At 54.3% G+C, this 21,513-nt stretch overlaps 4 protein-coding genes across 4 annotated transcripts; all 4 read left to right on the top strand.

Annotated features, from left to right (window-relative positions):
- Window positions 1-1,017: 1,017 nt before the first annotated feature.
- LBRM_25_0480 (putative ABC transporter) lies at window positions 1,018-2,988 on the top strand (the record flags this gene model as incomplete). The annotated part of the gene is made up of 1 exon (XM_001565503.1): window positions 1,018-2,988. One exon carries the CDS (start codon window positions 1,018-1,020, stop codon window positions 2,986-2,988), a length of 1,971 nt encoding a protein of 656 aa, XP_001565553.1.
- A 2,347-nt stretch (window positions 2,989-5,335) lies between these two features.
- On the top strand, window positions 5,336-6,055 carry LBRM_25_0470 (putative RNA-binding protein; the record flags this gene model as incomplete). The annotated part of the gene is made up of 1 exon (XM_001565502.1): window positions 5,336-6,055. One exon carries the CDS (start codon window positions 5,336-5,338, stop codon window positions 6,053-6,055), a length of 720 nt encoding a protein of 239 aa, XP_001565552.1.
- A 4,449-nt stretch (window positions 6,056-10,504) lies between these two features.
- On the top strand, window positions 10,505-12,088 carry LBRM_25_0460 (hypothetical protein, unknown function; the record flags this gene model as incomplete). Its single annotated transcript, XM_001565501.2, has 1 exon — window positions 10,505-12,088. One exon carries the CDS (start codon window positions 10,505-10,507, stop codon window positions 12,086-12,088), a length of 1,584 nt encoding a protein of 527 aa, XP_001565551.2.
- A 1,416-nt stretch (window positions 12,089-13,504) lies between these two features.
- On the top strand, window positions 13,505-14,014 carry LBRM_25_0450 (RNA-binding protein, putative, UPB1; the record flags this gene model as incomplete). Its single annotated transcript, XM_001565500.1, has 1 exon — window positions 13,505-14,014. One exon carries the CDS (start codon window positions 13,505-13,507, stop codon window positions 14,012-14,014), a length of 510 nt encoding a protein of 169 aa, XP_001565550.1.
- Window positions 14,015-21,513: the final 7,499 nt, after the last annotated feature.

The raw sequence follows: 21,513 nt of genomic DNA, 5'->3' as shown, positions 1-21,513 counted from the left end.
GAAGAGCCAACGAAGACACACACCCACATCCACACCCACACACACCCACGCTTCTGAAAACACAAGACTACGAGATAAAGGGGATTGAAGAGACAAGATGAATGGTGGGGAGAACTACGCACGTATTCTTTCCCTGAGTGGTGCGCTTCATCGGCAACCGACGTACGCTCTTCGCTACAGTTGGTCTCGGAGCACTCCGGCCGGTACCGTGTCGGATGTTGATAATGGGGACGGGGTGAGGAAGGTACATTATTTCCCTTCCTCTTTCTTTCGTTTTCTCTGATAAGGGATCCCCGCAGGAGGCACTGGGCGAAGTGAGGGCAACACAAGACACGAGGTTGGCGGGAAAGCTTGGGGGCAGTCGCAGCTCCTCCTCTGACCCGTTCTCTTCTATGTTTTGCCTTTCGATCCATTGCCCTGCACATAGAGCGAGTCGGTTGGTTTCCATGTGCGGCGGGTGGTCGAGAGGCGGACCTTGCTAGGGATGGCGCATGCCTCAAACGTTTGCAGACACGAACGCTGCACCCACTCGGGCAACTCTTCCCTTGCCCATCTCCACCCCACCCCGGCTCTCTCTGTGGTGCACAAAACTTCACTCTTTTGCCTCTACATTGTGCCCATTTTTCTTCCCTCTCTCAATCTCTCATCGTCGCTATCTGGCCATTATTTCCCCATCGCTGTCGGCGAAAGGAAATCGACTCGGTGCACCCCTTCTGCAGCTTACATATCGCTCCCCCTTCCTTTCATCCACCACAGCCATCGAATCAACAGAAGTGGACCTGTCTCTGACTCTTTCTGCTTGCTGACATCTACGTTCAGCCCTGCTGATCAGTTGCGCGTGCGCTCCTTCTTTGCCTCCGCGCACATACACGCACACACACAGGCCAATCAAAGTTTTCCTCCTGACTTCTCTTTGCTTCCATTTCCTTCTGAGTGTTCGTTTGTATTTTCTTGCACTCGCCCCATTGTTGGTGCCCTCTCCCTCTCTCTCACACCTTATCCTGCTTCATCGAAGCGATGCGTAGCTCCTCGCGGCTTGTTTGGCAGCCCGTCTCGTGCACCACCTTGACGAGTCTGCGGCGGCTCGCCTCTGACATCCGCCTGCGTACCGACTACGGCAAGGCTACCCCAGCGCAGCGCCCTACGACGAGCAAGAGCCCCATCTACGTGACAGAGCCAGCAACGCGGAAGGGCTCCTTTGCCCGCTATGTGCGCTCGGCGCAGGACCAGGCACCGTACATTGCCGGCGCTGTTGTTGGTGTGTGCATCTACAGCGCAGCCACACTTGCCATTCCTGCCGGCTTTGGTGCGCTCATCGATTCCGCGAGCAAAGGGCAGATGCCACTCGGCACGTCGATGCAACTACTGGGCTGGTTCGGTCTCTGTGCAGTGGGCAATTACCTGCGGCTGTACTGCATTGGTTATGCAGGCGAGAGCATCATTGCAAAGCTGCGCCACACCTTGTACAGCGGCATCTTGCGGCAGCCAACGGCATTCTTTGACTCCACAGAGAACCGCACCGGCGCGCTCGTGCAGCGGCTGGCCATGGACTGCAACGTCGTGGGCAGCTCCCTGACGGAGGCGGTGACGAACGGCACAAAGAATTTGTTCCAGACGATGGGGAGCGTCACGGTGATGCTCTACTACTCACCGCTGCTGACGAGCGTGATTGTGTGCATGATTCCACCGGTGGCCATCTTCGCTGGCTCGTACGGTCGTTACATTCGAAAGTTGCAGCACCATATGCAGGACGCCCTGGCCGACATGAGCACCGTCGCCGAGGAGCGACTGTCAAATATCCGCACCGTGAGGTCCTTCGGGACCGAGGTGCAGGAGGAGTCGTGGTACGGCAGAAACGTTCAGCGTGTCTTCGATCTCAGCATGCGCATGGTGCGCTGGAACTCCGTCTACGTCGCGTCGCTGCAGACGGTGGGGTATGGTGCCATGTACTGCATTATGTGGGCCGGATCGATGCTCGTCACCTCCGGCCAGCTCACGCCTGGCGTTCTCTTCTCATTCCTGCTCTATACGGTGTACTGCGGTATGGGACTCATGGGGTTGACAAACTTGGTCACCGAGATCAACAAAGGCTACGGCGCCTCACTGAGGCTCTTCGACATCTTAGACAAATCCGAGACGATGCAGCAGGAGCAGATGGCGTGCAAGCAGTTGACGCCGGTCCCGTGCGACTGGCGCGTGACGCTCAAGGATGTCTCCTTTGCCTATCCGACGCGGCCGGAGGCGTTTGTCTACAAAAATATAAACCTTTCCATCGAGCCGTCCCGCTGCACGTGTGTTGTCGGCAGCAGCGGCTCCGGCAAGTCGTCCTTGGCCATGCTGCTGCTGAAACTGTACGAGCCGACAGCTGGCTTGGTGCAGCTTGGTGGGCACGACCTCCGCGACATCAGCTCACAGTGGCTACACGAGCAAATTGGCTACGTGGGGCAGGAGCCTGTGCTGTTTGGCGGGTCCATCGCGCAGAACATCGCCTACGGCATGCCGGGCCGCAACTGGGATGACGTGATCGATCGCTGGCTCTACCTCACTATCGTCACCGCCGCCCAAAAGGCCAACGCGCACGACTTCATTTCCGCGCTGCCAGACGGGTACGATACGTTCGTTGGCGAGAACGGTCGCAGCCTGTCTGGCGGGCAGAAGCAGCGTATCGCCATCGCGCGTGCCCTGCTGCGCAATCCGCATATCACCATATTGGACGAGGCGACATCTGCGCTCGACAGCGAGAGTGAGGTGGTGGTGCAGGACGCCATCTCGCGCCTGATTGAGGAGGCGAAGGGCTCGAAGCGGCAGAACACGGTGCTCATGTTCGCGCATAAGTTAAGCATGATACGCAAGGCCGACCACATTATCGTGCTGGACAAGGGTCAGGTTGCCGTCGAGGGCACCTTCGCCGAAGTGTCCACAAACAAGCTCTTCTGCGACATCGTCGGACTCGCCGCTACATCACCGGGGAAGACTGGCAAGTCGTGAGTGGAATTCCTCGAGGTGGCGAGAGACGTCTCTTTCATTCTTGTCTCCCCCCACGGCTCTGGTCGAAGTGGTTCGATTCTTCCATCACCCCTATAGAAAGGGATGATCACGCAGATGAGAGGATAAGGAGGTGGAGTGCCACCGAGGTGGAACGCTGCTAAGGCCGCACCTCTTTGACCTGAACTTTGTTTCGTTCTTCTTCGCGCTTTAGTAATGCGCTGGAGCGTTGTGGATGAGGTGCCTGCTAAAATGGGTCTGTGTGTGCTCTTGTGTCCTGCTGTGCTTGCAGTTCTTGTGAGTCTCATTTCTCTCTCTTCTCCTCGTTACCTCTCCCCTACTGTGTGTCTTGTCTGTCACAATCCTCACTCATACTGAGAGAGGATTATGACAGGGGGGGGGTAGGAGGGAGATGGGGGTTATCATTGGTCGCACCGACTTCCCTTCCCCTCTCCGTCTTTCACCACCGTTGATGCTCTCTTTCTCGCTTTCCTTTTTCGATTCGATCGGGCGACGCCCGTGTGATGCGGGGCGTTTTCACAAAAGAAAAAGCGCAGAAGGGCGATCTTCAGGGGAACTGCCCACAGGGAAGACCTCAACAACGACAGCAACAACGAGGCAGGGCACGAACCAGAAAACAGGAAAATAACGCAAGTAAGTCGCCTTCTGTGCCCAAAAGGACGCCGCAGCGCACGCGCAAACGCACCCGTCCACAACAAACACGCTCCCGCGCACGGGTACTGGATGATATAACTTTATAGAAAATTGGTGCTCTGCTTTCCTTTCCTCGTTTTTTGTCTTCTACCTAGGTGTACCCCGCTTCATCTCGAGTGCCCCTATTGCGCTGTGCGCTCTCACACAACCCCCACTCAAAATAATTAAGAATAAGACGTACGTAGATAATCGAAGACAACTAAAGCTGTTTGCCCACGCACGCGGCAGTGGAGCGAAGCCTTCCCTTTCCTCCTTTTTGCATCCTTCATTAGTATTTCCTCCTTGCGCAGAGAGAGGGAACGTTGGTGTGAAATCGACCAGCATTTTCTTTTATTATTATTTTTGCTTCTGTTTGGCTCTCTCTCTTTCGCTCCCTTCCAGTGCGAGTTGTCTCAACTGTTTTCTTTCTTTTGGCCTTTTGTTGCTGGTGTTGGTGTGCTTCTCGCCGAAGGAAGAAGACAAGACGAGTGCACATAACATAAATTGAGCAGGCATACAGTGGCAAAAACAAGCAGTGAAGTGCCCCTCTTCTTGCTCTCTTTTGCTGGTCTATTTACAAACGAAGAGACGGAGGTGATTGTGCAAACAACGCAGTTTTGTTTTACTTGTGGGGGTTTTCTGTACTCTTTTTTGGCGTTGTACCACATACCCTTTTCCCCCTCTCTCCCCCGTGTCTTTCCTCTCTGGAGCTCTCGTTTTCGGTTGCTTTCGCTTCTCCTTGTTCTCTTTTGATTGCCCGCTCACTCTCTTTTCTCTTTCTTCTCGTGCTGGAGGAGAGTGAGGTCGCGTGCAGTGAAGCAAACAAACATCAACACAAGCGAATTCGATTCACTCTCACGTGGCACACGTAGAAAAGGAGAAAAGAAAAGGCTGCTGCGAGAGAAACCAACAGCTGCTGCTGACTAACACAAACATACATAAACACTAGCGCGTACCACATTTTAGCGAACAAGAAAGCTTTGTCGAGATCTCTACATGCGTGTGCGAAAGTCTTCTTAAAAACTTTGTAGCTGCGCAGTTGACTTGTGTTTTGCTCTTCGTTTCTTGTCTGCTCTTCTCCTCCCTCAGTGCATTTCTGCCGTCCGCTGCTTGCCCCTTCTTCCCTTTCGCTGGTGTGTGTGCGTGTGTGTGTGCGTAACGTCTTGGCCTGGTCGTTTTCGTTGCCAGCTTTCCACCATCTCTGTCTCCCCTTCTTAGTGCGTCACTTCTTTCCCTCTCGCTCTTTGGGTTGCTCAGATCTTCTTGCCTTTGTGTATCTCTGCGGTTGTTGTGGTTGTTGTTGTGGTGGTGGTGGTCACTGGTGATTTCACTTCCTTCACTTCTTATAGTTTCGTATTTTTCCCCTTTCTTCTGCTTTGGTTGACTCACAGTGACCCGTGGGTATACGGGCTCCGCCCATCTGTCTCTCTCTTGTGTGGAGAAGATTACAGCGGTACTGTATCTACAGCACAGCTGTACCCCCCCTCGAAGGGCAACTGATATATTAGCCCTTTTTTCGTTTCTGTGTCTTGTGCGCTCGCTTGCTCATCGTCTCTCTTTTTTTCTCCGTGCGTTACTCACTGCATCACACATACCCACACAACCACCCTGCAGCAGGATACACCGTCGCATACGTAGACAAGGACACTCGAGAAACATGTCGCTTACACAGAGTCGAAGCCCCAGCTCGTCGCCGGCACAGCGCAGCAACCCTGAGTCGGTTGTTGCCGCCGTTGCAGGTGCTCACAGCACGTTTGGTGGCTGCGCATTCGACCCTGATGCGCTGCGCAATTTAATTGTCAACTACCTCCCGCCACTGATGAATGAGGAGCAGGTCTGTGAGCTCTTTGGCCAGTTTGGCAGGATTGAGAGTGTAAAGATTATTTACGATAAAATCACCGGCGAGAGTCGCGGCTATGGGTTTGTAAAGTACCGATTTTACTTCTCTGCCACCTACGCTGTGTCCTGCCTGAACCGGTTTGAGATTGGCGGCAAGAAGCTGAAGGTGGCGTACGCGAACGTGCAGGCGGCAAAGGAGGCGTACGACCAGCTGCGACGCTCGACGATGGAGCTGAACGTTCAGCAGCAGCAAGCCATGCTCTCTATGTACTACAATCAAATGATGCTTACTCAAGAACAGACGGCGTCGGCTGCGGCTGCGATGACTTCCTCGGGTTCTATGGGCGGTGGCGCGGACTACGACCCGTACATGAATATGATGGACAGCAACTACGCAATGAGGCAACGCGGCGGTACTGCCTACTACGGTCAAGGCATGTACCCAGGAATGGCGCCAGGCCGTGGCGTTTACCCTGCCGGCACGTCCACAAGTGTTAGACAGTCTGTCACTCCATCGATGGTACCACTTGGCTTTTGAAGTAATCGGTGCGATCGTTTTTTTTTTTCGGTGAGGGCTGTTCGCCGGCTTTGTCATGGGCTGCGTGCTGCTCTCTTCTTCGTCGTTGAGTTATGCATTTCGCTGCACTACCTCACTTCAAGGGGCTCTCTTCTCTCTTTTTTTTTTTGGCTCGAGGTGCGGGGCGTGCGTGCTGAAAGCGAACGCGGGGGCGAAAAAAATTGACAAACAAAGCCCACAAAAACGAGACTTCCACTAGTCCTGCTAGCCCAAACACGCGATCTCTCTTCTTTACACTTTGTTATTCTTATCTGTTGCTGTTGTGTGTGATGCTTCTGAAGCCATTCAGAGAGACTTCTGCTTTACGCTTTGATTTGCCTTTTTCGTTTGTTTGGTTTCAGTGTGCTTTTTCATCCCCCCCTCTTTGATGCGTTTCTACCAGCACATTGATGTGCCCCACACACATGCGCGTCAGTCGATACACACGCTCATAGACCCAGATCTCTTTTGCGTAGGTACTCCGCTAAGTTTCTCTTTTTTTCTCGTGTTGGATTCTTGCAGGTACTATCGAATCATCAGCGCTTCAGCTATCTGCTCCCGTGCAGCATTCAGAAGCCACCATTATCGCTACTGCGATCCTCGTGAAAGCCGTTTGCGGGATCACACACACACACACACACACACACACACACACACAAGCACAGAAAAAAAAACGCAGCTCTGCATCACTCATTCAGTTTTGTGTATTTACATTTTTTCTTTTCGCACTCCTTTTCTGCCGCTTAGCTGCCCTTCTACTTCACACTTTCCCCTTGTCCTCTCGTCTCTCGTTCTTCTTTTTGCTATCGTCTTCGCCTTTGGGGCACCCCACAACTCCACTGGATAGACTTGCGCAGAGCCGATCGTCTTTTTTCTTTCCCCATGAGCGGTGCTACGGCGCCTTAATTCTTTTCAGTAATTCTCGCATTACTCAGCCTGTATTCCTCTTGACTGTTTTGATAGCAACGGGCAGGCCGCAATGAACTTGACACGTACTGTTTATCCTGTGTGGGGATCTTCACGTCTTGTGTGTCACCATCGGTTGCGAGGTTTTTCTCCTTCAGCTACGCCACTGTATGTAGGCCAAACGTGGTGTCAGCGAGTGATACAACAGGCGATACCGACACGCACGCGCGTATGCAGTCGCGGGTGAGTGGGCAGAGTGTAACGGTTGCGTGTAAGACTGAGCAAACGAAGGATAGAACGTATTGGTGTGTGTGTGTGTGTGTGTGTGGTCTCCCTCTCTTTTTCTTGTCGTTCTTGTTTTTGCCTGCGCGAGTGTTTCTGTTTTCGATTTCTTTGCGGTTAGGCTGGGCAGTGAGTTCCCCAGCCTTAGGGACGAACAGAACTTGTGGAAGCCGAAGAGAGCTGCAGTGACCCCTGGGGGTCTCATCGATGAAATCCTTCGCTTTGTGCGCTTCCCTTCAACTCCCTCTACTGTCACCCCCTTTGGCAGCCGCAAGGCTCGCTTTTCTGCCTGAGCTCATCACGTGTGGACCCCGCTCATTAGCTCATACGCCGAAGTGCCCTACCCACGAGCGGTCGCCTATACGGCACAATCTCCACAGCTCTCGCTCCCCACAAAGAACAACAAGAGCAATGCTCGCCCGACAAGTGGTCCGTGCAGCGTCGCTGCTTCACCGCTGATCTCCAGATGCCGCACGCAGATCCCTACCTTGAGGCCGCTAGCTCGCACCACCATGCAGCGTGCTCGGTGTGCGCGTACCAGACTGGGACCTCGTGGAGCGGCCCGACACCTGTGACCACCGCACCCAAAGGCAAGACTCTCTCCCTTGGTGACTGCTCCAGCATCACCGTGCGGATCGCATCCAGGTACTTCCTGAGGGACTGGACCCAGGCGCTTACGACGACGGTGTCGGGAGTGCAGGGCTTGCCGACACCGATGCAGAGGCACCAGTGGTGCACGAGACAAATATGACTGTGGCCGAATTAGGCTCTGTGGAGCAGCACCACCTCCTGGTGGGACGGCAGGGGAGGCGCGCCTGCGCACCAAGACGACTCTCCTTATGCAACTCGTGGCGGGCATCGAGCAGGAGGGATGGCAGGACCGTAGAGAGCAGTGCAGGAAGGCGAAGTCCGCAGACGCGCACCAGGCGCGTGCCTCGACTTTGCCGAGGGCTGGTGCGGCCCCTCCGGCGCGCGAACAGGAACACGAGCGCGCCTCGACGCCATCTCGGTGGCTGTGGGCAAACCATTGCCCCAGCCGCTGAACGGGTCAAGGAGGACCTTCTAGAACCCCGATGCACGACCTCCCATAGGCGCAGGGATTCTGGAGGCTGCGGACTCGCGCCTCGCAGCGGGCTGGCTTGTACCATTGATGCTGGCGAGGGAGAAGGGAGGTGAACCGCGCCGGCGTTCCATCACATGGGCGGAGGCCGAGAACGTCTTGGACAAGTGCGAGGCGGTGGTGCGGCTCACCACATGCAGCGCAACGCTTGGCTGCCGTGTTTTCGGTCGTGGCAGCCCTGATGGACCTCCAAAGGCATCGCATTTTTCAGCCACCCTTACCTTCGGAGTGGCGTCGCCCTTTTCGGTGCAGGGCCGCGGGACGGGCACCATCGTCTGACTGACACGATTGCCAATGGGCTGCCGCATGTGCTCGGAAACTCTGCGTACAGCCCCGCGTGCTCTCACCGGCAACCCGGCAGTGACTTCGCCGGAACACCGTGCCCCAGGGGACGCGGGAGATGACGGTTTGGAGCGACAGCGCCCGTGGATCCGGCCCGGGGGGGGGGGGGGAGGGGAGGGGCGTGTGCGGACGCCTGGTTTGCGCAAACGTAGCGGGACACCCATGAGGCTCGGTACCACTCTGGGCGAGCAGCTGGCCACCCGGACGCAGTACACCTTCATGAGCGTCAGCTTCAACCACGACCAGCAGACCATGCAAGTGTGCCGGGAGCTTCTGCGGCGCCTCTCGCGGTCCACCCCCACCCCGATGGGATACGATGGCTGTGGCAGACATGGGGCGCACTGTGGGTCGAACCTTCTCCCCGCGTCGGCTGGGATGTGCAGTGCAGCGCATGGGCGTCATTGACCGGCCAAGTGGGTACGCCGCTGCTTGTTGCAGCTCCACCGTGGCCTTCTGCCGGACACAAGCCCGGCCCGTCTGTGGACACCGACGACACGTGGGCTGGTCGACTGGGCGGAGGGGGGGCTTTGGGGAGTCCTGCGGTTGTATCCTCACGGTATGTGTTGCAAGGAGTGGCCCTTGTAACCAGCGCGTCGCTGCTCGGATGGGGTGCCATTATGTTTCGTCGCACAGGAGCGCTCGCTTCGCCCAGAGCCGGTGGGGAAGGCTGCCCTCTCCCACTGTAGTGGACCCTTGCCGCCACCCCAACCGTTTTCCCAGCCCTCTCTCTTTGCCTCACACCTACACACGTTCGGATACACACTACTGCCCGTTCCTCTTCTTTGCTGTTTCGCGCGATGCTTCATCTCGATCTCTTCACCCCCCCTCTACGTGTGTGTGTGTGTGTGTGTGTGTGTGTGTACGTGTGCCTCACCACCACTCCCTTTGGCCACCCCCTCACCCGTACCCAAGGATACCCCCTCCCCATCCTCCACCCAAAGGCACCTACAGTTACGTGCCGATCATGTTTTCAAGCATGCGTAGAGAGACTCCTCTTCTCTGGGTGCACCGAGGTGGGGCACTCGTGTGGGAGCAGAGGATGACCTTTCGAGATCTCATTCCGACGGCACGCATAGTGGGCTCGGCTCTTGGAAAAAGGAGTGCACAGGGATTCTCTCTTCATTGCCATTAGCGCTCTATCGTCAAGGGCCTCCTTCCTCCCACACTTATTCTCCTGTCTCTCGTCAACATAGCCAATGGGAAGAAAACAAGAGGAGACGGAGTGCACACCCAACAGGCCTCGCTTGCCTTTTCTGTGTGGTCGCCTCGCGCCGACCTCTTTTGTGGTTTCCTCGCCGTGTTCCTTCCCCCGCGACGCTCTCGTGACACTGCGTGTTCGTGCTCTCACTGATTTGTCTCCCTCCACCCTGTATGCCTCTCTCGCTTCCTTTCTGGCACTCTGACATCGGTTCTGTGTACGCATTGTCGTGCCGTACATCCACCCATCTTTGCACCGTTAGGCATACCGTCACGTGGTCAAACATGCCCCTAAAGATAGACCCGCAAGCATCAACACCTTGTGCTAGTCATCTTCTCTACACCGCACTCTAAACTAGCTCGCCCCCTTCGCTTCAGTCTTCCCCTTTTTCTATTGTTGCAGTCGTTGGTGAACGGGTGGGGAGTAGTGCCAGCGCAGGTAGTCTGAGCCGACGTCACAAACCCTTCCGATAGCGTTTCTTTAGTTGTGCGCCAGCCTCACGACTTCATCCGAGACGTCTGATCAAGCACCGAGGGTGTTGTCAGCGACGACGACTGCTGCAGAGAGTAGTGTACTGAAATCGATGGAAGCCGTAAGCGCCACCACTCGTGACGGCAACGAGACAAGCTGGTCAGTTCTCAGCGTTCTACACGTGTTTCATCTGGCCCATGTCGCTCTCACGGTCGATGCTGATTCCTCTTCATGCGTAGAGGAGATGAGTACTGCAGAGTTGGCGGCCTGCGTTCGTCGCTTGCTTTGTATGGGGCAGTCGCACAGCTCAAGTGTTGATTCCCCCGCTCCCAAGCAGGAGGTATCGGCGCCATACGTGGCCCGGGCACTTCTTCTGCGACTGCACAGGCTTGTGGAGGCGCACGAGCGCTTCTTGGCGTGGATGCGTACGCGCCCAATGGTGGCGGTTACAGGGACGCCAGATGACGCGGCAGCTGAGGACGCCTTTTTGGCAGATGCAGCGGCCTTTCTTCACACCTTGCCGCCGCCCGATGTACTCCAGGCATCCGCACCTTCGCCACCGAAGACAGAGCGACGCGAGGCATCAAGGCGGTCTTCGTACGCTCAGTTGCTCAGCGCTAATCTGTACGCCATCAGCACCTTCGTGGATGTTATGGTGGTCGCCCCGCCAGGTAAGTCGCCTCGCACACTCACCTTCTCATCGCCGACGCTTCGCCGCGAGCTCCGTTCCCTTCCTCAGCCAATAGAGGCGGCTGCCTTGTCGCTGCTCTACTACCTGATAACATTGACAGTGGATGTAGTGGAGAGCAGCGTGCTGTGCTGCTGCCGGGTAGCAGGGTTTCACTTCGCGTACGAGGACGAAGGGAGTCTGGTGCGTTTCGCGCAGATGTCCGTCGGCTTCCCCGCCGCGACGACGTCTGCTGTCCAACTCTCTGCTTCACCTTCATCTTGCACCGATGTTTCATCTCTCCATGCCCTGTTGTACCCAGTTCTTCAGCAAGAGGGCTCGCACTTGTTGGAGCGCCTCCTACGGTGTGAGCAACGTGAGGCTCAATGCCTGGGCAAGACGGCTGACGCGGACCGGATACATCGTCGACTGCTCGCGCGACACGTGTTGCGCCGGCTCGGGCATCTCTTTTTTCACCCTCTGCGCGCTGATCGTACAAGCGCCGGCATGACGAGTCACACCACCGCTGTGGCCGCAAGCGACCGCACTGACGCGGCGATCGTCACCTGGATGGCTGAGCAGCTGCAGCGTATGCTTTACTTGAGCAGCCCCACGGCGGAACGTGAAAGGTCAGACGACACTTCCCAAGGCTTTTCCGCTGCGTTGGCAGGCAAGGAATATCGACCGTGCCGCTTCGAGGCTGAGTCTCTTGCTGAGTTACTTCGCTTGCTTATTGCTCAGATTGATGCTGACTCTTCACCATTGCCGTCAGGCGGAGCATACGTGTGCGGCTGCTCCAACGATTCCATCTGCAGCAGTACTGGCAGCACCGTACGACCCACTTCCTCTACGGCAGAGGGTGTTATAGACTTGCCAAGGATGCTAGAATATCTGGTACTTTTGTCTCCAGTTATCGAGGCCGCGCCGGCGCCGGGTAGCGGCGCTCTCGCTCGCTTTCCAGAACGAGAGGCATTGATGAAAGCACGCGAGTGCGTAGTGCGCTTTTCGCTGCATGCTAGCCCCCAGTGATGAGGGCACCTTGGAGTGCGGTAGGGGGGATGGAGCTGGAGCGGGGCGAGCCACAAAAATTGAATTGTGTCACCCTGGGCAGTCTGAGATCACAGAGGGAAAGGCAAAACACAATAGACATGGACACCACTCTAGCAGGTTTTGGCGATGCGTTATCCTGCATCGGTGCCTGTGTGCACATAGGCGGTTACACTCTCTCCTTATTTCTCTTGTCGTCGTCGCCGATTCTCAGCCATTCCTGTATCCTCCTCGTATTCTGTTCTTCTTTTTCACCCCTTACGCCGCTCTTCCTGCAGAGCGCGTTTGCACGGCCCACGCTCGCCCAAGTGTTTGTGTCTCTGTGGGTTTTCTGTGCGTGTCTCTCTTGCCTTACTTTTTCGAATTCATCTGCTACAGCTGCTATGATTAGTACGTTCTACCCCCTCCCCTCCCCCCCACACACCCACACACTTTCCTTTTGTTCGTGTGACTTGTACGTTCTGCTGACCATGCACAACCCCTTACTGCACCCTTCCTCAAGTGGAGGGGGTACTGCGTCAGATGTCAGCCCTGCGCTTCCTCCTTTCCAATAGCGTGTCGAGTGGCGTTGCAGCCTTGGCTGAATAATACATATGGGAGGGATCGGCGGTCGGGCAAAATAGTCCAATGCGACTCTTCTTCTCCTTGCTCCCGACATGCCCTCAAAGAACGGTTACGCTCACGACTACGCGACGCGGTGCCCTTTGTCTCCCCTTCCTCCTCGATGGAGTCGACTTCAGCCGTCACCCTGAGGGCTTTTTCGCGAGGCAGGCCACTTTTTGCTCTGTGCGAGTGCTTGTTGCGTCTACTCATTTTCTCTCCACAAATACACTTCGCTTTTTTTTCCTCCTTTACTCTCTTTTCCGCTCTTCCATCACCAACGTCTCTACCCATATCATCATTTTCCCCCGGAATCACCCCCACACCCCCACACACCCACACATGCCTGCATACATTGTGACCAACGCAGATTTTTCTCGCCTTCTTTGTTCTTCCTTCTCCTCTTCTCGCACTGTCCTCTTACTCTCGTTTCATTTTCCTCCTTTTCACCTTCCTCAGCGATTGTCTCCCCCCTGTCTCTTTCACACACGTATTCTTTCGTGTCTTGACTTCTCTACCCCCCACACAGACCCACTTCCGAACTCTCTCACACAGACGCAAGTAGGGGACCCTTCACAGAAGAGCTCTTCCCTCTCATCTCGTTGTCGGCTCACCTCATCTCGCCAAGAGTCTCCCGATCGACATACCCTTCTCGTTTTCCCTTTCTTCCTTAACAGCGTCTTACACCGCCTGTGGCTTCTCGCTTACGTCTTCTCTGCCTCTCCGCCGTTTATTTTACCCAATTTGTGCTTCACTGGACGTTGACGTGCTACAAAGGTTAACCGTGCGAAAAAAAAAATGGCGCAGCACATGGCCCCTCCTCCTCAGCAGCAGCAGATGCCCTCGCAGCAGCAGGTGTACAACCCTGAGCCGGAGGCACTGCGCAACCTGATGGTGAACTATATCCCCACCACCGTCGATGAGATGCAGCTCCGCCAGCTGTTCGAGCGCTATGGCCCCATCGAGACCGTCAAGATAGTGTGCGACCGCGAGACGCGCCAGAGCCGCGGCTACGGCTTTGTGAAGTACTGCTCCGCTGCGTCCGCGCAGCAGGCAGTGAACGAGCTGAACGGGTTCAACATCCTGAACAAGCGCCTGAAGGTTGCGCTCGCCGCGTCGGGAAACCAGCGACAGCGCCCCTACAACGCCGCGCCGCCGGGCGCGAACCCCGCTGCGAACATGGGCTACTACGGCGGCAACTTCGCGCCGACCGGCTACCCGCAGGCGAACCCGTACGCGCAGCAGCACATGATGGCGATGCAGCAGCAGTACATGATGCAGCAGTCAGGCCAGCAGCCCCGCCAGTAAGCTGCGGCGGTGTCGGGCCATTGAGTGGCTGGATCGTAGCGAAGGCGGACAGGTGATCGGGAGGAAAGGAGTGCGCATGTAGGACCTCGAAAAGCTGTGTGGAATTTTAGGTGTGTGTGTGTGAGTGTGTGTGGGTGTGGGCATTCTCAAGTAGCGAACAAATTGAGCATGCCCACACTCACACACACAGTGGCACAAGGGTAACGTGCAGGTGGAGCTGCGCGTGTCCATAACCACTTAAGATGAGAAAGCCTGACAAACGAAAGGAAGGAAAGTGGCGCAAACCAGAGGGATGGGGAAGCAATACAGCAGCAAGCGAAAAGAGGGCGGAATAAGCGGAAAGGGGGAAGAGAGAATATTTCGAAAGGAAGGCTCCCATCGAGTGTGCCGAGCTTCTGGTGACGTTGAAGACGGTGGTTATGTCGATGGTCGCGGAGCAGTGGCTAGCGCGACTGGAGGGAAGGCCTTGATGAGCTCCGGCGTATACACTGGTCAGAGAATCATCTTGTACTTCTCTCAGTCTTATTGCTCTCTTTCTTTTCCCACTTAGCTATTCTCTCTCAGTAGGCGTCTTCGGCACTTGTAATGCTGTGTTGGTGTGCTTGTGTGTCCCTGCACCGGAGTGGGTGCGTCAAAGTGTCCTTCTCCTTGAAGGTTGTGGTCGACCATATAAATATACATCTCCCCCGCGGACTCTCTGTTTTACAGCGCCTTGATCGGAGTGTTCAGGTGATGCGTGGTGAATGGATGGACGGCTGATGGGGGCATATCCCCGCAATGTTCGTGTGAGTGTGCGGTGAGGACTGCTCGTATATTGGCGACGTATGTGTGCGTGTATGTGTGTGTATGTGTGTGTGACTATATTTGTCATCTCTCCCTCTCTCGCTTCTGTGTGCGTGTGTGCGGAAGGCTGTGTGCGTGTTATCGTGCATTTTACACGTGTGTTCGTCTCTCTAATTTAGCGTGTGTTGCCTTACTTGTCTTATGGAGCCTGTCTTGTTGCCTTGCTCGTTTGTACGTTTCTCTCGGTTCTACATCATCCGTCTCCTCGCGTTTGCCTTCAACGCTTTTCTCAGCTCTTTTTCAAACTATCCGTCGCATCCCTTTTATTGTTCACATCCTCTTCCCTCTTCACTCCACGCTCCACCCCTTCGCTTGCACACGCACACACACACACACACACACACACACACACACACGCATGCACGCTTCCCCCCCCTCCCCCTTCATGCCTCCTTTACGTGTTGCGGGTGACTCCCCCTCCCTCATATGGCACGACGAACGCGGCCTTTTGCACCTGCAAAAGGCCCGCAGAGTCGTCTCGTCTGTTGACTCTCGCTCCCCTTTACTCCTCCTGTTGGCCGACGCTGAGTATGACGCGAAGACGCCAAGACAGCACTCTCGCTTTTTGGGGCGAGCGAGATGTGGTCTGCAAAGAGACGAAAAGGTAAGAAAAAGCAGTGAGAAGCAACAAGAGGAGGAACGAGCCGAGGGAATATGTTGAAACACACAAACTCCAGCGCGTAACGAAGGGTGTCACGGGGATTTTTGAGTGTGCCCATGCCGCCACTCGCATCGACGTTGGATGGCAACGTGTTCTTTTCCCTTCTCTCGCCTCAGTTTTTCTTTGCATCTTTTTCCTTCCTGCTGACATACACTGCGTGTTTCCTCGTGGTGCGTTACTGTTGCCCCTCTTTTTCGTCCTTTGTGTGCGTTAGTGTGTATATATGCTTGAGCTGCACCACACTATCCTTCCCCGTGGTTGCTCCCGTGAAGTTACACACACACACCCACACATACTGACTGCAAGAACTTCACCCACATGGATGACTTCAAGGACCCTCTTCGTTCGTGTGTGCGCGCACCTTTTGTCTATCGCTCTGCATTTCCTCTCATCTGTGCGTATATTTTCTGCGTCTTTTTTTTTTTCGTGTATGTCTCTCTGGCTGTTTCCACATGCATCTACCGCTATTGCTGATGTCGTTAGGTGGGTTATCGATGGTGGTGATTGCTGCTACAGGTATAGCGCCCCCAGGACCGCCATCCCACGCGAATCCTCGACCTTTCACCCTCTTTACATTCGCTACGTGTCCCCATCGCCACGCATTTCTCCCTCTTCTCTCTGCCAAATACTCCATTTCGCTTTCTGGTTCATTTTCTCTTTTTTTTTGCCTTTGTTCTTCTCTTTTACGCCTTCTCTCTTTCTCTCTTTCTCTGTATTGTGTTTCGGTCTTCTCTCTCTCTCTATTTCGTTTTTCCCCGCCTCCATCTCCACTTGTCTCTTCGTCTGCGATGCTAACTCACGCACTCACGCACCCACGCGCGCACGTACGCCCCCTTTTTTTTTCGCTTTGCTGTTTTCCCATTTTTTCCCCCTTTTCCCCGTCACATGATGGTCGTCACGTTCGGTTGGTCGTATTTGTTGTTCTTCGTGCTTTTTTGCCCCCCCCCCCCTTTTTTTTGCTGTTGCTTTGATCGTTTCTTTTTGGTCTCGTTCTCTCCTTCTCTCACTTTTTCGTTTGCTCTTTCACACGCTCTCTCTTTCCTTTTTGCTTCCTCTGTGCTGTGGAAAAGAGAAGGAGGATGGCGTAGAAACATGCCCAGCAGGCCAGCCAGAAAGTGCTGAAGAACAAGAAAAGAGCCCCCGTTCCATGCGAAGAAGAACGTGGCTAACAAACAAAACTGCAAAGGCAACCGGCAGCAGAAATCTACGCGATGGGCTACGAAACGAAAGACACATGCGGAGCGGAGGAAGTTCATGAGTGATGTTCAAGACGCGCATACACTCAAGCGCTCCCACTTCCACCTGCCCATGCATATTCTACGCAAGAAAGGTGGCAGAGACGATGACTGAAGGAACATAGTTGTTGCGGTGGGGCCCTACATCAGCTCTGCCGGCTTCTTTTGCTCCCTTCCTCTTCCTCATTCATTTTTGCTTGATCTGTCAAGGCGTACGGGCGAATGGGTTGGCGCATGTGTGTGGGCTTTCATCTGAATGCTTTTTTCACTATTTTAATTAGCCCCGCCCCCTCTCTTTCAGTGTGTGGTTGTGTGCATCCGTACATGTGCTTGTATGACTGTCTCTTTTCGTCTCCCCCTTGCTGTACTTGTGTGAGGGGGAGGCGAAAAGAGACAGCCATACATCGATACCCCTATGCAGGCATATCCGCCTACACACCAGTCTGATCTCTGTGTGTTTTGTTGCTCATGCATCTTTGTGTGTGCTTGTGTTGACTGTCCACCTTTGCAGCTCTTGTGTTTCTACCACTCTCTGTCTTTGGCTGCCACCCGACCCCACTGTTTCGTACCCTTTCATTCTTTTTCTGTTCTTCCCCTTTCCCTTTATCTCATTGCTCGCTCCATCTCTTCCCGGCTGTTTCCTTTCTCCCAAACACCGATGGCGACTTCCCTTCTTCATGTGCGCCATTCCCTTTTTTTTTTTTACCCACTTCTGTCTCTTTCTTTTTTTGGCTCTCTTTCTCCCGCTCGCTCAAATTTGCTTTCCCGGTTCGATCTTTCAGCATTGAGGCTCTCTCTCTCTCTCTCTTCAGGGAAGAAGACACGACAGCAACACACAGGGCGGAGGAGGGGAGGCAGAGGCAGTCTGAGACCACAAAGTTCATTTTCTTCTTTCATATTTAGTTTGAATCACGTTTATCTGTGCTTTGCCAGCGCGCCTGCATGCCTATGAGCCTACGCCACACCACATTCCCACGCAGGCGCAGATGTATGGGCCCAGCCGCTTAGGGAGAGGGCGGGGGCGGGAGAGGCCCAAAGGCAAAGCAAACGTACACTCCCACCCCTGTCCGCTTCCATCTTCCCCCCCCCCTTCTCCCCTTTCCCTCCTACATGACCACATATGTCGGCGCGTTGCTTACTCGATCACTGACTCTCTCTCTCGTTTTCCTCTTCCCCTTTCTCGTCTTCTTCATCTCCCTGATTCCTTGTTCCTTCTCTCCTCGCGACTTTGTACTTCGGAGTATTCTTGTCACTCACCGCTCCCTCCAACCTCTCTCCTGCTGTAGTGTCAGGTGTCTGCCGTGTGTTTGTCTTTTGCGCCTCTTCTCTTGTTCCCTGTTGCGTGTCTGTAAGGCGCGCATCCTGATGGGCCTCACCCCCCCCCCCTCCCCTGTGCGTTTACAGTTATCGAGAAAGAGACATACACCCGTGCATGCGACCACAAAGAGACACGCACGCACGCACAGGCTAAAGGGTTGGAGAAAGACGAAAGAGGCTCATGTCGTGCTCAGGGATGAAGATGCGCGAGTGTCAGGCAGCTCAAGAGAGAAAGTTTAGAGCAAAAAAGGGGAAGGGAGGCACTTTGTTACCAGTGTCACACGAAGATCGCACAGGAGCTATGACGCAACTGATGTAGAGAGTTGGAGCGAGAGTGAAGGAGAGGAGACAGTAGTACAGGTATAGATGTCCATGTGTTTGTGTAAAGGTGCTTTGTGGCGTAGAAGAGGGGCCATCGTGTACGCCGGTACACCAGGTGCGTGCTTGTGTGAACCTGCATGTGTGTGCCTTTACTTTCTCTTCCTGCTCATCTCGACCTTGTTACCCCCCTTTCGCCCCTCTCGCCTCGACTTGACCTCAGCAGCTATAGCCAAGCCATAGACATGAGGGATACACGCCACACAACCTTCTTCATACGGCGTCGTCATCGACCGTCACTCTTTCTTCCCCACGATTTCAAACGGTTCGCGGTGTGTCTCTCTTGTTTCTTGCCTCTCTCGCCCTCTCTCTCTTCCCCTCTTTTTAGGGTTTCCCCATTTTCTCTTCTTTAGCGTTGATGTGATTGACCCTTGTCCGTTGTCTGTTTATCCCTCCCTTGTGCTCTGCCCTTTCTTTGTTTTCTTCTCAGTTTGTTTGTGTGTACGTGCGCTTTTTTTTTTGATTGTTTGTTTCCCCACCTGAGCGTTGATGGACTTGTCTCTCCCTCTTTGTCTACTTCCCTCCCCCTCCCCCTCCCTCCACTACTATCGGAGTGTCTCGCCTACTCTTTTCCTTTCTCCTTTCATTTTTTTTTCGTAGGTGTAGACAAGTGGACGTGTGTACGAGTGTGTTATGTCCTCTTTTTGTGTGTGCTGCTGCTGCTGTTCCACCTCTCCCCCTGCCTCCGCCCGCCATCACGAAGCCTTGCGATCTCTCCCATCTTGACCGCAGCGCGCGCCCTCCCCCTCCTCCTCCTTTTGCTTTGGTTCCGCTCTCCCCATCTCGCTTTGTGTGGCGCCTCGCGTGCTGCTCTACCGTCATCCTCTCTAAGCCGCCCCCAAACCGTCAGCAGCGGACAAGAGGAGGCGAAAAGGAACAGCAACGAAAGGGAAGCAGCAGCGACGCCAAGAAAACACAAATGAGAGTACGTGGCCAATGCCGAAGGGACCACCACTCCGGCAAAGAGAAAGAGAGGGTGGGTGGAGGGGGGAGGCCCACCTGGTGTGATGACAGTGCCGGAGGGAACACCGGGCGAGACAGCAGCATAGGCGGAGAGGAGGAGAATCAAAAAAAAAAAACAAAAAACCAAGACGATGGGAAGGGGCAACAGAAACGATCGTGGCGAAATGTGATGCCACCAAAAGACGAAGAAAAAATGCATCATGGCCTTTAGCAAGCAAACGCGTTGGGCATGGGCTACTAATAACCCGGTCACGGACACCCGCTCACACAGCAGCAAGAAGCACGACGGCATCAAGATGAACACGATACCTCCCCTTGCTGGTGAGTGAGAAGAAAATTATGAAAGTGAACGAGGAAGCGAAGGATAGGAGAGGCAACAATAACAGCAAAAAAGCAAAAAAAAACGGCAACAGCTCACAAGAGGAAGGGAAGGAGACATCGCAAGAGCGATTGATGCACTGTTCTCTCTACACGTCTCGCTCCCCTCTTGCGCGTTTCTCTCTTTTTTTCCCTTCTCGCATTCCCTTTCTTCTTTTCTTGCTGACGCTGTGTTTCATGCCGTATTGTTTTCCTTTGTACAGCCCCTGGTCGATGTTGGGTGCGCATGTCCGCGTGGTGGTGATCGAGAGCTGTTGTGGTGTGTGTATGTGTGTTGGGTCGCACCTCCCCCCAAAAGGTGGCGTTGGTCACACACACGTGTAATGCACCTACACATGTACGAAGCTTCAAAAGTAGGACGTGCGCGCACACACACACACACACATGCACACAAGGAAGGTAAACTCAACGAAGCACAACGAGCAACCATCACGATCACCATGAAGCCCAGGGCCACCAACGGAAAAGGAAAATAGGGACGCCTCACCAACTGTCAGCCCCTCCTCTCTCTCCCCTCCTCTTCCCCTCTTTGTCCTCTGAGAGAAATGACAGACGAAAGGCAAACCAAAGAACGCGTGAACGAAATGAATCAACAAAAAAGTGCAAAAGAGAGAGAGAGCACAACTTTTTTTCTTGTTTTTTCTTGTTTTTTTTTTTTTCTTTCACGCTGTGCGTCGCGGGTGGTGGCAGTGCTCATGTGTGTCTGAAGAGAGTGTGTGCGAATGTGTGGATACGTTTGCCAACAATCCGCTTGTCTTGTTGGTGCTGTGATGATATCTGCCTCGAGGCTTTCGCGCAGAAAAGAAAAAAAGTAACGGCACGTGTGGCGTCATGCATGTGTTTTGTGTGAAAGTAGGCCTGAGAAAAAAGAAACAACTGTGTGTGTGTGTGGGGGGGGGGAGGAGGAGGTTTGGTCGGGTAGTTATTGTTTTGATCCCCCCTTCCTTCTCTCATTGTTCCGTGTTCTCTGCTGACACACACACACACACACACACACCGGGGCACACAGGCACAGTCGTAAGCGTAAGCGGCTTTGCACTTGTATACTCACAAGCAGTAGGATTGTTCTCTCTTTGCTTTTCCTTTGCTTTGCTCGTTTATGATTTACCTCTTTTTCTTTCCCCTTCTCGCGTGTGGATGTGGTAATAAATCGGCCAATGTTTCTTTTGGATTCTGATTTGCTGTCTGTCTGTGTGCATGCCCGCGTGCATGTTCAGTGTCTCTGTCTACGATAGATGTCTAAGCCAAGGAAGAAGCATCCAGCAAATCAAAACAAGAAGAGTATTGTGAGCGTAGTTGATGCAGCAGTCGTCATGGCACATCCCCCCCCCCCCCCCCCACACACACACACACACAATCCATACAACCAGCGATCGAGCATGCACATTTCTGAATTGGCAGTTGAAGAAGGAGAGAGAAGCAAAGGCAGACGAATACCGATACCACCCCTGGGGAAGATAAGGCTTGTGTCTCGCTTTCTTCCCGCTACTGCCTTCTCCACTCTTCTCTTGTTCTTTCGCTGTTTCAGAGGGCACAAAGTTGCGTAGATGTGTCTGTATGTTGGTTGTGTGTGTGTGTGTGTGTGTGTGTGCGTCTTCCTGCGTGTGTGGGTCTACTGGTGATTGATACGGCGAAGCGTCTTCAGCCACAAACAGAAGTACCATGTGAAGTAAAAATACACATCGTTTTTTTGTCGCCCCGCACGTGTAGACATGCTCTGCAGT

Source organism: Leishmania braziliensis, chromosome 25 (assembly GCF_000002845.2).
Source record: "Leishmania braziliensis MHOM/BR/75/M2904 complete genome, chromosome 25".
Classification (NCBI taxonomy): Eukaryota; Euglenozoa; class Kinetoplastea; order Trypanosomatida; family Trypanosomatidae; genus Leishmania; species Leishmania braziliensis.
This window is presented reverse-complemented; position numbering and strand designations above follow the sequence as displayed.